Source organism: Chiloscyllium plagiosum, chromosome 19 (assembly GCF_004010195.1).
Source record: "Chiloscyllium plagiosum isolate BGI_BamShark_2017 chromosome 19, ASM401019v2, whole genome shotgun sequence".
Lineage (NCBI taxonomy): Eukaryota > Metazoa > Chordata > Chondrichthyes > Orectolobiformes > Hemiscylliidae > Chiloscyllium > Chiloscyllium plagiosum.
In genome coordinates this window covers 49,468,561-49,484,309 of record NC_057728.1, presented here as the reverse complement: position 1 = coordinate 49,484,309, position 15,749 = coordinate 49,468,561, and the positions used below count along the sequence as shown (strand labels likewise).

Genomic DNA, 15,749 nt, shown 5'->3' with positions numbered 1-15,749 from the left:
TGTCAGTTGAAACAAGATTTTAGGACTGTTTTCCTAAGGTCAATGTTTCTTGTACCTTTCTTCTACCAGAAGAGTTCAAGAAGTTTCATATCGTACCAATATTCAAGCTCACCTCAGAGGAGTTCATTCCTGTATGACATGGACATCAGGAGAAAGGCTGAGACGGGTGATACACAGTGGAGTCAAAAATCAAGGAGAAGATGGTGAATCTCTGCAGTCCATACTGCAAAAGGTACTTTCACAGTCTTGTTCGAGAGTGTTCCAGGATTTGACTAGAACTCTTGGAGTTTATTTTAAATCATTTTAATTTTGGAGCTGTGAACTGTGAAGTGAATGCTGAAGGCCATATGGCTTATGTTGATTTTCAACTGGTGTTTTCTTGTTTGAAGAATTGTGATTACCAAAGCTACAGGACAGAGGTTTGATTGCTCCCTGGTTATCTTCCTGTTACCAAACTTATTGAAAATCCGAAGAATAGAAATCTCTTAAATAAATATTCCTCATCTTACTGAAAGCTGCTTGTACTGACCGACATCATCAGAAACCAAGATGCAATCCCACTTGTCTGTGAGATTACAGATGAGAGAGACTTCTTCGGTGAACCTGCCAGTTTTTTTTTTGGTGGATTTATCACTTTGCTAGGTATATCAGATTGGCAGTGGGGAACAAGAATCAAAGATTGAATTTGAAATCAGATATTAGACTACCTTGTTTAAATTTGCTCTGATAAAGCTTATTAATAAGTTGCCAATTATTTTGTTTAAGCTATGAACCTGGTGTCTGGTAAGTTATTCATAAAGTTTGGTATTGTTTATTTAAAAAGTCTGGTTAGGAACTATTGGGATCAATGTTGAAAAGCATGGAGTATTTTAATGTTACTGTATTGCAAATAGAGATAAGGAGGCCAATGTGAATTGGCTGGCTGTCTTCGTGTTGTAACAAGATCAAGCAATGAAGGCTTGGAATGTTCAATTGCTTTGCAAATGAATTTCAGTCTAACGTGACTAAAATCTAGGTACAGCGCAAACAAAACAGTTTCTGGATGTAGGTTTGCTCGCTGAGCTGGAAGGTTCATTTTCAGACATTTCGTCACCATACTTCAGTGAGCCTCTGAATCACTGATGTTACCCAATAGGGTGATGAAACGTCTGAAAACAAACTTTCCAGCTCAGCAAGCAAACCTACATCCAGAACCTCAACCTGAGCTACAAGTCTTCTCAAAACTCGCTAAAAAAATGTTTAGCTGCCCAGAATACAAAAATATTCATTCCAAAATTAATAATTTTATCCCAAGTGCTGGGTACAGAAGACAGGTACCAAATAATTAACCTGTTTATCATGGAAAACCTGAGGGAGGGGTGTTCTGGTGACAGTGTGGTGACCTGTGAGCTAGAATGCCCCAATTTAAGTCCCAGAGCCGCACAACACCAGCTACGAAAAGAAAACTTAATACACAGCAATAAATAAAAACTTGAAGGGCCAAGCGCCTACCATTGATGCCTACGTCTTTGTTAAGGCATCATTTCAGTCTAGTGTCATCACACTCCTACAGCTCAGAAAATAATGATAATAAAGGTACAGTACTATGATATATTTCAACCCAAAACCTTCCCTGGAACATTTTACCCCAATTCCCTTTCCTGATATCCAGTTTGCGCTAGGACAGTCCTGTGTTAAGCCTTTATCCTTTGCTTCATTTTTAACCCAAGATGATTTTAAATTCATGGTCTGTAGTTATCGATTCGCTGAGTATTAGAATACCCCATTTAAACATGATAACCTACACAATTCATGCATGTAGTTCTTCACCATCTCTCCCCCCTCCCCCCACCCAATAGAGTCAAGTGCTCCTTTTAAACATTCTGCATCTTTTTCATAAGATGCAATATCAAAATGCAATATGAAAACCTCTCACCTCAACACCCATTTCCAATGCGCTTGTTTCATCTGACGTGCTGGTCAAATTGCCAGGATGAAGCAGGGAGTCATCATCTTTCGAAGGGCTGTTCCTACCTTCAGATTCACCCAAATAAATATTTACATCGCGAGCCACTGAAACACATTTCAAGAGAAAAGATTTACAAGAGAGAAGTGTAGTCCAACCTAGATAACAGGGAATTTTAGGAGGAGAAAGTGAGGTCTGCAGATGCTGGAGATCAGAGCTGAAAATGTGTTGCTGGAGAAGCGCAGCAGGTCAGGCAGCATCCAGGGAACAGGAGAATCCTGAAGAAGGGCTTATGCCCGAAACGTCGATTCTCCTGTTCCCTGGATGCTGCCTGACCTGCTGCGCTTCTCCAGCAACACATTTTCAACAGGGAATTTTAAACTTAATGGGCAAGGCCAAACCTTGTTCTTTTAATTAAACATGACTGAAAACCTCAAATTTATCATAGGCAGTTTGGTAATAATTACCTTCAAAATCAATGTAGATTGTTCTGCTGTCTTAAAAGGGGAGGCACCAAAAGTTTGACATTCTTGCATTTTTGAGTGCAAGATAAAATGCTGAGCATGCTATTTTTTTTCTCCAACAATAATTCAGTTTAATTGAACAGCTTTTAGTCTTTGTTTTCCAATTTGTTGTGGAAGGGTGCAGCCACATGAAGGGAACCATTAATGACGAGACTACGATAGTTACAGGCAGGACCTTGTTCACGTACAAATAATCCAAGGTAATGGAATTCTACCCACGATACATTTGCAAAAATGTAGAAGGTAAAAACAATGACTGCAGATGCTGGAAACCACATTCTGGATCAATGGTGCTGGAAGAGCACATCAGTTCAAGCAGCATCCGAGGAGCTTCAGGTGTGCTCTTCCAGCACCATTGATCCATGCAAAATGTAGAAGTTAAGCTTTGGCTGTCAGGCCCTGGGGTGATTCAAACAGTTCTTGGCATCTAATCTTAAGATTACTTTGTCCAAGGGAGTGCAACATGGATTTACCAGAATGTTAAATGGACTCTAAACATTATATTAGGAGGCATAATTGTATAAGCAGATGTCACTTACCAAATTGTTGGGAGTTGTGAGGGATTTTATCAGTTTTCATACTATAACTGATACTTGACAAGGCAAGAGCAACACTGAGTAACTCCAACACATGGGAGGAAGACAGTACTCAGCCACAGTTAGGCAGATTTGGTAGCTCATGTTTTCCGGTCTGCATTCCCATGCAAGATGGCCATCAACACATCAACAGTTTGACAACTGAAGCAAAGTTCAAAAAAGTAACTTGGAAGAATGAATTGAAGATAAAATACTATTTGGAGTTAAGAGTATGAAAATAAGTTTGTTTTTTTTTAAAAAAAAAGAGAAGTAGTCCTCAGTTTCATAAAGATGGTTTTTGGTGAAGCAATGGTTCTGACCATGGCCCAGTGAGCCAGATAAAAAGACAGTTCAAATCCCACACGTGAGAGTTTACGAACGTGTTCAGAGAAAGCTGGCTTGCTTCATTAAAATGTGACCATGAAAGCTCTTGTAAAGCAAAAAGAAAAAAAAAAAGACAGTTGGGGGGCTTGACTTCCTTTTGTAGGCTGGGTCCCTTAAATGACTCCTGTCCCACAGGAATACGATAGAAGCCAACAGTTTATCTAAAAATTTACTTACTAGGACATGGACATTACTGGCTCAAAACATTTACTATACATCCCAAATTACTCTGGAGATCAGAGTCAAGAGTGTGGTGCTGGAAAAGCACAGCAGGTAAGGCAGCATCCGAGAGCAGGAGAATCGACGTTCCAGGCAAAAGCCTTTCATCAGGCATGAGGATGTCAGATGAGGGGGTGGTGAGATAAATTGGACAGGTGCGGGGAGGGGAGGTAGGTGAGAGTGCGATAGGTAGATAGAGGTGGGGGTAGTGATGACAGGTCAGAGAGGAGGGTGGAGCAGGTATGTGGGAAGGAAGATAGACAGATGGGACAGGTCATGAGGATGGTATTGAGTTGGAAGTTTGGAACTGGGATAAAAGATGGGGGGACAAAAAGAAAAAAGAAAACTGGTGAAATCCACATTGATGCCTGGGGTTCAGGGACCCAGAGGTGGACGATGAAGTATTTTTCTTCCAGACATTGGGTGGTTGTCCTTGGTGGAGTGGGAGGGGGAGTTAAAGTATTCAGCCACAGGGCAGTGGGGTTGATTGGTGTGGTTGTCCCGGAGACATTCTCTGAAGTGCTCTGTGAGTAGGCATCCTGTCTCCCCAATGTAGAGGGGACTGTATCGGGAGCAACGGATGCAATAAGTGACAATGTGTTGAAGTGCAGGTAAAACTGACGGATGTGGAAGGCTCCTTTTGGAGCATTGGATGGAAGGGAGGGGAGAGGCATAGGCGTACGTTTTGCAATTCCTGCGGAGGCAGGGAAAGGTGCTGGGAGGGGAGGGTAAGGGGGTGTGGACCTGATGAGCACCAACTCACCCTCTCCGCTCAGCATCTTCCCCTGCCACCGCAGGAATTGCAAAACCTGCACCAATGCCTCTCCCCTCCCTTCCGTCCAATGCCCCAAAAGGAGCCTTCCATATCCAGAGTTTTACCTGCACTTCAACACATCATTTACTGTATCCATTGCTCCTGATGTGGTCTCCTCTACATTGGGGGCGCAGGACGCCTACTCACAGAGCACATCTCTGGGAAACCTGCCCCAACTAACCCCACTGCCCTGTGGCCAAACACTTCAAACCCGCTTCCCCCCCCCCCCCCAACTCAGTCAAGGACAAGCAAGTCCTGGGCCTCCTCCATTGCCACTCCCTAACAGCCCAACACTTGGAAGAAGAACGCTTCATCTTCCGCCGCAGGACCCCCCAACCCCACGGTATCAATGTGGATTTCACCAGTTTCCTCATTTCCCCTCCTCTCCACCTTATCCCAGTTCCAACCTACATCACCCTCATGACCTGTCCATCTTCCTTCCCACCTATCTGCTCCACCCTCCTCACTGACCTATCACCATTACCCCCACCTCCATCTACCTATTGCATTCTTCTCAGCTACCTTCCGGTCCCCCCAGTCCCACCGCTCAGCTCAACATCATTCCTGAAGGACTTTTGCCCAAAAAGGTTGATTCTTCTGCTCTTCGGTTGCTGCCTGACCTGCTGTGCTTTTCCAGCACCACACACTCGACTCTGATCTCTAGCATCTGCAGTCCTCACTTTCTCCTGGAGAAGGCGGTGGTGAGCTACCATGTTGAACCATTGTAGTCCATGTAGGGTAGACATATCCCCAATTTGGTTAGGAAGGGAGCTGCAAAGATGCTGACCCAGCAATAGTGAAGGAATGGTGATATACTTGCAAATCAGGATTGTATGGGGCTGCAGAGGGAAATTTGTAGCTGGTGTTTCCATCCATATGGGATGCCCTTGTCCTTCCAAGTGGCAGAGATCATGGGACTAATGAGTTATTGCAGTAGCTTTGGTGAGTCATTTAGTACTTATTGTAGATGGCACACTGATGCCACAGTGTGTTGGTGGAAGAGAGGGGAAACACATCTCAGATCAGAAGATGTAGAAGCCATGTGGACAGAGTCATTATATCATGACTAAGACAGCATAGGGCTGTGAATGACTAGTGCCAATCAGTAGCTATACTGTAGAGAATAAACCATGAGATAATGAGCGAATGTTTCAAAAAACATGCAATACATTAACCATGGGTTGCTTTAATCTTCATGTACATTGGAAGGATATAGCAATGAGGAAGTCACAGACTGTATTTAGGAAAATTTTCCTCGAACAACCTGTTGCGGATCCAACCAGGGACAAAGCTAATTGGGACCTGGCAACGTGTAATGGAATAGGATTAAAATTAAGATCAATGATCTCAGAGTAAAAAGATTTTTTCGAAAACCAAATGGATTTAGTATTTAAATAGAGTGAGAAAATATTGGCTTGGAAATAACTGGGTTAAAAAAAAAACTTACATAAGGGAAATCACAAACGAAGGAGTGCAGAGTTGGCTGGAAAGAGGTATAGCAGGGGAAAATAAAAATTGCTTGATGAAAATTATGACATTTAGAACAATTCATGACTCAAATAGGTTTCATAAAAACTGAAAAACTGTGCATGTTGCAAATCTAACAATATTTGTTTTAAAAGCTCAGCAGGTTTGACAGCAACTGAGGAGAGTAATCAGAGCTAACGCTTCAGGTCAAGTTTTCCTTCCTCAGAACCAACGGTAGCTAGAAAAACGTTGGTTTGTAGTTGACTACCATCACTTTCAAGAAAGGTAGGCTGGCCCCATAATGTTAACGCTGCTTTCTCTCCACAGATACTGCCAGACCTGCTGAGCTTTCTCAGCAATTTTTCCTCTTACAAGATATATTTCAGTTAGAAAGGAAGACTCTAGACAGGGGATAAACCAACCATGGTAAACCCAAGCAAGTTCTGAATATTTTTATATTAAGAAAGAAAAAAAAAAGAAGTACAAGATCAGAGGCAAGAGAGGGGATTGGGAAAGTCTTAAATTCAAAAGGATAATCAAAAACAATAAGAAAGAGGGAGAAAGTAAACTGGAGGGTAAACATTGAAGGCAAGAAATATCAAAACATTTGGAAGAACTCCTTTAAAGTACAGAAAGAGGTGTCAAAGTTAACATAGACCCCTGAGGAGCAAGGCAACAATAATGGGAACTAGAAAATAGCAGAGAAGTTAAATAGATACTTCACATCAATCTTCAGAAGATATTAACAGCATTCCAAAGTCACTAAATAATCAAAATACAAAAAAGGAGAACAAATAAATACAATAACTATCACAACAGAAAAAGTACCATGGAAACTAAATGGGGTCTAAAGACCAAAAAGTCCCCTCGACCTGATGTGATACATTCTGCGATATGCAAAGGAAATCACTTCAGAGATAATGGATGCACTGATAGTAGCCCATCAAGAATCCTTTAGATGCTGGAAAGAATCCCAAAGGGTAGAAAACTGCCAAATGTAACACATTCAAAAAGTTACCTTTTGTTTTACATCTGTCACACAATGAGCCAGTTAGCTTAACATTGTTGTGGGGAAATATACAGTCTATTATAAAAGGATGTAATAGCAGGGTATTTAGAAAAAAGTGAGGACTGCAGATGTTGGCGATCAGAGTAGAGTGAGGTGCTGGACCACAGTCCAGCACCACACACTCGACTACTTAGAAGTGTACAACATAATCAGTCAGATTAGAATTCATTGTAATAGCAGCAAGCAGGATGGATAAAGGGGAAAACAGTAGATCTAATATATTTGGGTTTCCAAAACTTATTCAAATAATATATTTCACAGAAAGCTACTTAAAACAACAGGAGACCATGGTGTCAGGAGTTGTAGGTTAGCATGGAGGGGTGATTGGCTAACTCAGAAGCAGGATAGAGTTAGGATAAAGTGGGCATTTTCAAGAGGTCAACCTTTAAACTAATGCAATGCCACAGGATCAGTGCTACAATTATTTGTTCAATAATTGATGACAGAAGGACGTACAAACACCAACTTTGTGTATGATCCAAAAATAGGTGGGAAGGCAAGTCAGGAGGGTGACAGTCTGCTGTGGCCTATAGACAGGTTAAGAGAATGGGCAAAGACTCAGCAATTGGAATATAATCTGGGAAAATGCAAGGTTATGCACTTTGGCAGGCAGAGTAGAGGAACTGAATATTACTTAAATGGAGAACATTTACAGAAAGCTGCAGGAGGAGAGTTTTCATGTACACTATGGCATACAAGCTCAGCAGGTGATATGAAAGGCAAATTGGACATTTATTTTTTAAAAAAAGGGGAAAAAAAGAGAATAAAAGCAGGTAAGCCTTGCTAAACTATACAAGCACTGGTCAGACCATACCTAGAACACGGTTTTAGTCCCCTTATTCAAGGGACATGGTATTGAAGGCAATGTTTTTAAAAAAAAATTCATTAGTTTGATCCCCAGTATGAAGAAATTTTATGAGGAGAGAGATCGAGTAAGTTACGTCTGTACTAATGAGTTTAGAAAAGCGACAGGCAAACTTATTGGAACATCAGGATTCTTAGGGGTCTTGTCAGGGTATATGTAGAGTGTGTTTTCCCTTTGTCAGAGAGTCTTGGGCATAATCTCAGAATAAAAGGGGTCAGTCGTTTAACACAGTGAGGAGGAAGTTTTTTTCTCTTAGAAGCTTGTGACTATGGAATTCTTGACTGCAGAAGGCTATAAAGAAACTGAATTGGTTAAAGATATTCAAGGATGAGAGATTTTTAATTAATAAGTGAATCAAAAAAGGTATAAGGAAAAGACAGGAGAATTGTTATTGACCAGGCCAGACCCCCTCAAAACATTTCAAGAAAGTAGCCAGATCCTAACTTTGCTGGTTGTGTTAAGCAGGTGTAAAGTGAATATCCCAGGAGTGATGCAGCTGGCCCAACCACTTTGTCTTAAACAAAAGAGAATTCATTGGATGATCTTCCAAATAAAATACAAACCCCAAAAAAAAAAATCACAGAATATTTAATAACTCAACCTCTCTGAAAACCCAACAGTTATCCTAACTTAATGGTGCTGTTCCAAATTCCTGCAACAATCCCCATAAACGGTTGTGTTAAGCAGGTGTAAGGTGAATATCCCAGGAGTGATGCAGCTGGCCCAACCACTTTGTCTTAAACAAAAAAGAGAATTCATTGGATGATCTTCCAAATAAAACACAAACCCAAAAAAAAATCACAGAATATTTAATAACTCAACCTCTCTGAAAACCCAACAGTTATCCTAACTTAATGGTGCTGTTCCAAATTCCTGCAACAATCCCCATAAACACCCTTTGGCAAAATAGGCAAAAATCAAACACAGGCGAGGGAGAGGGAGAGGGAGAGCACTAGCGTTTCAGCATGGAAGACCTTCTTCCATGTAGTCGTTTCTTTGACCAGCAGCCTCAAAAATTGACCGCTTGGTCAAACCAAACCAAACCACACCAGAGAAAAGCTGAGCTGGAGAACTAGCCATTCCCCTTTCATAGTAAAAGGGATTTTCTAAAAAGAAAAAAAAACTTAGAAGATTCAAGTAGATAAATGCAGACAAAATGGACTCTCGGTCTTTATGACCCCTCTGAATAAAGCGCCAAGCACAAACTAAATTTGTTAAAGGAGCAGCGTTGTCACAGCATGGAGTGAAGGATTATCAGCTGTGATATCATGGAATGACAGAGCAAACCCAAAATGGGCCAAATGGCCTACTTCTGCATTTACACCTTATGGTCTAACGGAGCAAAGGGGATGGGGAGTTGATTCACGTTGCTTCATCCTGGCTGGTGTTAAGGTTTAAGTATTGGAGCTGCGATCATCCAGGTAAGCGACAGTATTCCATCACACTCCCGATCTGTGCCTTAGGGAGGCATGAGGAGTGTGACTTGGTTCAGGATTTCCAGCTTCTGACCTGCTCTTGTAACCACAGTATTTATGACACCCGACTTGGGAGGCAGCCTGACAGTGCCTCAGACCTCAGGGTGACTAGTGTTGGCTTCAGCCCAAAATCAAAACAGTCTACAGAATGTTCCTTACAAGCCAATTTACACCTGAGTATCTGGAGGCACTGCAGATCAGTTTAGCTCTTGAACTGATAATGGAATCTAAGATCATCATAAACAGATTTTTAAAAAAAGGATCCTTCCAGAAGTAAAAGCAATCTCAGTCGTCTAATAATCTGGACAAAATGGCAACCCATCCATCTGTTCCCACCTTCACTCTGTAAAATGCAAGTGCAGAAGTAAGCCATTTCCTTTAGATGAGATTCCTTACAATATGTAAACAGGCCCTTCGGCCCAACAAGTCCTCACCAACCCTCTAAACAGAAACCCACCCAGACCCATTTCCCTCGGATTAATGCACCTAACACTATGGGGCAATTTAGCATGGCCAATTCACCTGACCTGCACATCTTTGGACTGTGGAGGAAACCAGAGCACCTGGAGGAAACCCACACACAGGGAGAGAGTGTGTCTGTGCAAACTCCACACAGCCCCTGAGGCTGGAATCAAACCTGGGTCTCTGGTGCTGTGAGGCTGCAGTGCTAGCCACCGAGCCACCCTGGGCCATAGAGCTAGCATTGCTGTACGACTTGAAAAGGATAAATCACACACTAAATTTCCCCAAGTGAGACAGGCCCATCTTAAGGCTTTTATACCTCAAAGTTCAAGATGTCCTTCCAAGTATTGGAGGCAGAACAAGAGTTATCATTTTTTGTTGTTTGAGTCAGGGAGGTAGTTTTGGCATCATCCTTTTTAGAAAAGGTAGAACTACCATATGGGCCAAGTCAGACTGAAGGCAGCTTCACTGTACCATTTCTGTGGTAATGGAGTTATCCAAAATGCCCAATTTCTCTGCTAAATAGATTAACTCATTTTAAGTTTACACTCCCTTGTCCTAGACAATTCTCTCAGGAGGAAATAGCTTCTCTGTATCTACATCAAATTGTCTAATATTAAATAACATACTTAGATCTTCACCACACAAGCTGGAGTATTTTTAACAAACTTAAGGGATGTACAAAAATAAAACAGGACAATTCAGCTAAAAATTACTTCATAATGAGTCATCACACAACTAAACATCCACAGGTTTGACTCTACTCTCCAGAGGATTGATACTGATAATTATGTTCATTACCACCAGCTATCCCAAATGAAAGAGACTTATAAACACCATTAGGTCATTAATGTTAGATGGAAGGTAGATGTTTGAACAATAACAAAATCAGTAACCTGGATTACTAAACTCACTGTTGACTCAGTGTTGAAAGTGTTTCTATTAGTCTCCCCTCGTTAACGTAGCAAACTATCACAAACTACTTAAGTGCGAAGAATGGTACAGCACAGGAACAGGCCCTTCAGCCCACCAAGATTGTGCCAACACATAATATGCATTCCTAAACCAGAAACCTTTTGCCTTTACATGGTCCATTTCCCTCTATTCCTTGTCTATTCATATATCTGTCAAGATACTAAAACGTTGCTTTGTATCTGCTTTAAATTTCCATCAGGTCACCCCTCACCCTTCGATAGTCATGAATATAAGCAGAGTTTGTCTAATCTCTCCTTGTAACTTATACCTTCCAAACCAGGCAACATCCTGGTAAAACGTTTCTACAGCCTCACCAAAGCCTCCACGTCCTGCTTTGGGGAGGGAAGTGGGGGGAGAAAAAGAGAGAAAAGAGAGGGAAGGGGGGGTGTGAAGACCTAATTCACACTTATTCTCTTGTTGAGTGGTTTGCAGATTAAAATAATTACTTGTCTTTTCATTACTTGATCCCCATAGGAGTTGGCCTCAACTGGCGGACTTAAGGACCTTAACACTGCTGGACTCTGCCTAGTATTCAATTGGAGTGGTGCTGGAAAAGCACAGCAGGTCAAGCAGCATCCAAGGAGCAGAAAAAAGAAAAAAAAAATCAATGTTTCTGACAAAAGCCCTTCATCAGCCCTCCATTCCTGATGAAGGACTTTTGCCCAAAACGTTGATTTTCCTGCTCCTTGGATGCTGCTTGACCTGCTGTGCTTTTCTAGCACCACTAATCTAGACTCTGGTTTCCAGCATCTGCAGTACTCAGTTTTGCCTAGCATTTGGTTGGCCCAGTTGCCAGTGCCAAGGCTTGTGATAGGGCAAGCTACTCAACTTGCTTGCCTGAGCTGATTGGCAAGCATTCAGAAATGTTGCCACCTGGGAGTGGCAAGAAAGTTGCCACCTAGCATGCTCAGCTCCACACTGAAAATATGGGAAGCTTCCACTTAACTTGACAGGATTCTGTATGCACTAAAATATTTTAAGTAATGCAAGTAAACCTACAGGTTTAGAAGTTAACATTATCTTTGCATTGCTCTGAAATTAGTCACAAGAAGTACAACAAACTAACGAATAGCTAATGACACACACCTTACAAAAAAAAAGGACCATGGCTTGTGCAGGTCTCATCTATACAATGAGAATTATCACGAACGATCAACTGAACAGAGAACATTACTCATGATTAAAAGGTGAAAGAGCTGGGAGGTGGGGATGTGTTGGAGTAGAGAACAAGCTGCCTATAAGACGTTGAAGACAGTTTTTTTGGATCGAGTGCTGGGAATTGGCTGAAGATACAACTTTGACTTATATTCCACTGTCAACAGTGATGATGAAGGCTGAGCCGTTACATTTAACGCCATGTTTAGATAGATTTTTGATTGACAAAGGAGTCGAACACGTTGGAGGAAAGGAAATAGGAAACAGGAAAGAGCTAAGACCGCAAGCAAGATCCACCATGTTGGTATTGAACAAAGTAACAGATTCAATATCCGTAGTCCTGCTCCCATGTCCATATCCTAAAGGTGTTTCAGAGGAGATATCAAATAGAATTTGGTAAAAAGCTACAACAGGACATGGGACCAGTGAGCTTTTTAAAAAAAGAGACAAGTTTGGGAAAGAATTCAAATACTTAAAGCCCAGAAAGAGAAAGCATAGCCATTAATAAAATCAAGAATTCCTTCTTTTTTTTTTACAAAAGCTTTTTCTTTCACTTTTTGTTTGTGAACTTAATTGGAAAAAAGATTTCTTTAACAGAAGGATGGAGGAAGGAATTGCTGTACTTTTAAAAAAGATTACATGACTTGCAAATAGTTTCAGTATGTATACCCTGGTACCAATGTAAACAAAGTGGGATACAAAGTAACATGTTCACTTGCCACTTCTTCACAATTCAAATTCAATGCAAAGACACTGAATTTGACAAAACATTTCAACTATTCATTACCAAACACAGCTGAATAATAGGGCATTTCCGACTTGTCTCTGGAGTTGGTTACAGTCCTGAAGATTACAGAGGAACAGGGGAAAAGCATGAACCCTCCTACCCGCTCTGCAAGCTGGTTGCGAAAACGATCTGCACTAGAGTTCATCGTTTGCAAATCACAGGTCAGAGATCCGTAAATTGGCTAGCTACAAGAGAGTTTATCTATAGTAACGAGAGGACCTGTTCACACACAAACTTCCCTTGACACTGCTTAAGGAGAGGATTAAAAATAGGAAAAATAAAAGTTATCACCTTCATATATTTTTTCTCTGATGGAATGACCAACACAATACATACAAATGCTGTCAAGTTTCAGCATGATTTTATCATAAATCTAGAAAGTTTATTCCATTTTAAAAAAGGGCAGAAAATCAGACTGGATTTAAGGACCACTAGATGTCACTGGTAGATTGGGAAACTCTAGCAACAAAAACAGATTACATTAGATTCCCTACAGTGTGGAAACAGGCCTTTTGGCCCAACCAGACTCTCCAAAAAGAGTAACCCATCCAGACCCATTTCCCTCTGACTAATGCACCTATGGGCAATTTAGCATCTTTGATCTGTGGGAGGAAACCAGAGGAAACCCACAGAGAGAGAGAGCTCTCCAAAAAGAGTAACCCACCCAGACCCATTTCCCTCTGACTAATGCACCTATGGGCAATTTAGCATCTTTGATCTGTGGGAGGAAACAGAGCACCCAGAGGAAACCCACAGAGAGAGAGAGAGAGAGAGAGAGAGAGAGAGCAAACTCCCATGGCTAGAATCAAACCTGGGACCTGGTGCTGTGAGGCAACAGTGCTAACCACTGAGCCACTGTGCCACCCCATCAGCAGCAATCTAGGTTTGTTCAATATCATTTCAGTTGCATGACACTATGATCTTGTGCTATAAATTCGGTTTTCTGATCCAGCTCCACAATTACTTGATGAAGCAGCAGCACTCCGACAGCTAGTACTTCCAAATGAACCTGTTGGACTATGACAGAGTGTTGTGCAATTTTTAAACATTGTTCTTTATGTGGAGGTGCGGTTGTTGGACTGGGGTGGACAAAGACAACATTCTTTTCAATACAGTTGTTAGTCAGATCAAGAAGATGAAAATAAAATCAATTCAACACCTACAGGGGCATTTTACCTTTTCAAAACACAAAAAGGTCTTTGTCTGACTGAAATCCCAGGTGGTGAAATGTCAAACTGCAGAGGGTTATTGAATTACTATTGCATTTCATTTGGGCAATGACTCAACTCTTTGGACTCACATCAAGTATAACAAGAAGTCAAAACAAGTTTTTGAACTTGATGTTATTTGCAGGATTCTTTTTCTCCTCTCTTCAAAAACAAGAGGGCCCTCAAGTAAATCCATCAGACCACTAAGCAGTCATGTATCTAACTGCTAAACTTGGAGACAAAAAGGACAGTGATCTAACTTGTTCCAATTTCAAATTCATTTGACAATTCCACTTTGAGAAGAATTGCAAGATACTTATAAAAAAAAACTGCCTTTTGAAGACCATTACTCCAACCAAATGAACTCAACTAAGAAACATCAATCCTGCGATGAAAGGGATTATATTCAATTATAGAGTCAGAGTCATAGAGATGTACAGTATGGAAACAGACCCTTCGGTCCAACCTGTCCATGCCAACCAGATATCCCAACCCAATCCAGTCCCACCTGCCAGCACCTGGCCCACATCTCTCCAAACCCTTCCTATTCATATACCCATCAAATGCCTCAAATGTTGCAATTGTACCAGCCTCCACCACTTCCTCTGGCAGCTCATTCCATACACTTACCTTCTGCGTGAAAAAGTTGCCCGTTAGGGCTCTTTTATATCTTTTCCCCTCTCACCCTAAACCTATGGCCTCTAGTTCTGGACTCCCCCACCCCAGGGAAAATTTATAGGTCTATTTATCCTATCCAACCCCCTCAATTTTGTAAACTTCTATAAAAGTCACCCCTCAGCCTCCAGCACACCAAGGAAAACAGCCCCAGCCTGTTCAGCCTCTCCCCATAGCTCAGATCCTCCAAACCTGACAACATCCTTGTAAATCTTTTCTGAACCCTTTCAAGTTTCACAACATCTTTCCGATAGGAAGGAGACCAAAATTGCACACAATATTCCAACAGTGGCCTAACCAATGTCCTGAACAACTGCAACATGACCTCAACTCCTGTACTCCATACTCTGACCAATAAAGGAAAGCATACCAAATGCCTTCTTCACTATTCTATCTACCCGCGACTCCACTTTCAGGGAGCTATGAACCTGCACTCCAAGGTTTCTTTGTTCAGCATCACTCACGAGGACCTGTATAAGTCCTGCTAAGATTTGCTTTCCCAAAGTGCAGCACCTCACATTTAATCGGAATTAAACTCCATTTGCCACTTCTCAACCCATTGGCCCATCTGAGGTAACCTTCATCGCTGTCCACTACACCTCCAATTTTGGTGTCATCTGCAAACTTACTAACTGTTCCTCTTATGCTCGCAGCCAAATCATTTATGCAAATCATTTACGAAAAGTAGAGGACCCAGCACCGATCCTCGTGGCACTCCACTGGTCACAGGCCTCCAGTCTGAAAAACAACCCTCCACCACAATCCCGGTCTTCTACCTTGTCGAATGCCTTACTGAAGTCCAAATAGATCACATCTACTGCTCTGCCCTCAATCATCTGTTACTTCTTCAAAAAACTCAATCAAGTTTGTGAGACATGATTTCCCATGCACAAAGCCATGTTGACTATCCCTAAATCAGTCCTTGCCTCTCCAAATACATGTACATCCTGTCCCTCAGGATTCCCTCCAACAACTTGCCCACCATCAAAGTCAGGCTCACTGGTCTATAGTTCCCTGGCTTGTCCTTACCACCCTTCTTTAACAGTGGCACCACGTTGGCCAACCTCCAGTCTTCCGGCACTTCACCTGTGACTATCGATGATACAAATATCTCAGCAAGAGGCCCAGCAATCACTTCTCTAGCTTCCCA

The 15,749-nt window shown here is 41.7% G+C and overlaps 1 protein-coding gene across 4 annotated transcripts in view; it reads right to left on the bottom strand.

Moving 5' to 3' along the window:
- LOC122559777 (anoctamin-4) overlaps positions 1 to 15,749 on the bottom strand; it is a 196,160-nt gene that overhangs the window by 84,060 nt on the left and 96,351 nt on the right. For all 4 annotated transcript variants that reach the window (XM_043709787.1, XM_043709786.1, XM_043709785.1 and 1 more), the window contains one exon: positions 1,916 to 2,052. In XM_043709787.1, the coding sequence (XP_043565722.1) occupies positions 1,916 to 2,052 (137 nt within the window). The remainder of the gene's footprint in view (positions 1 to 1,915; positions 2,053 to 15,749) is intronic.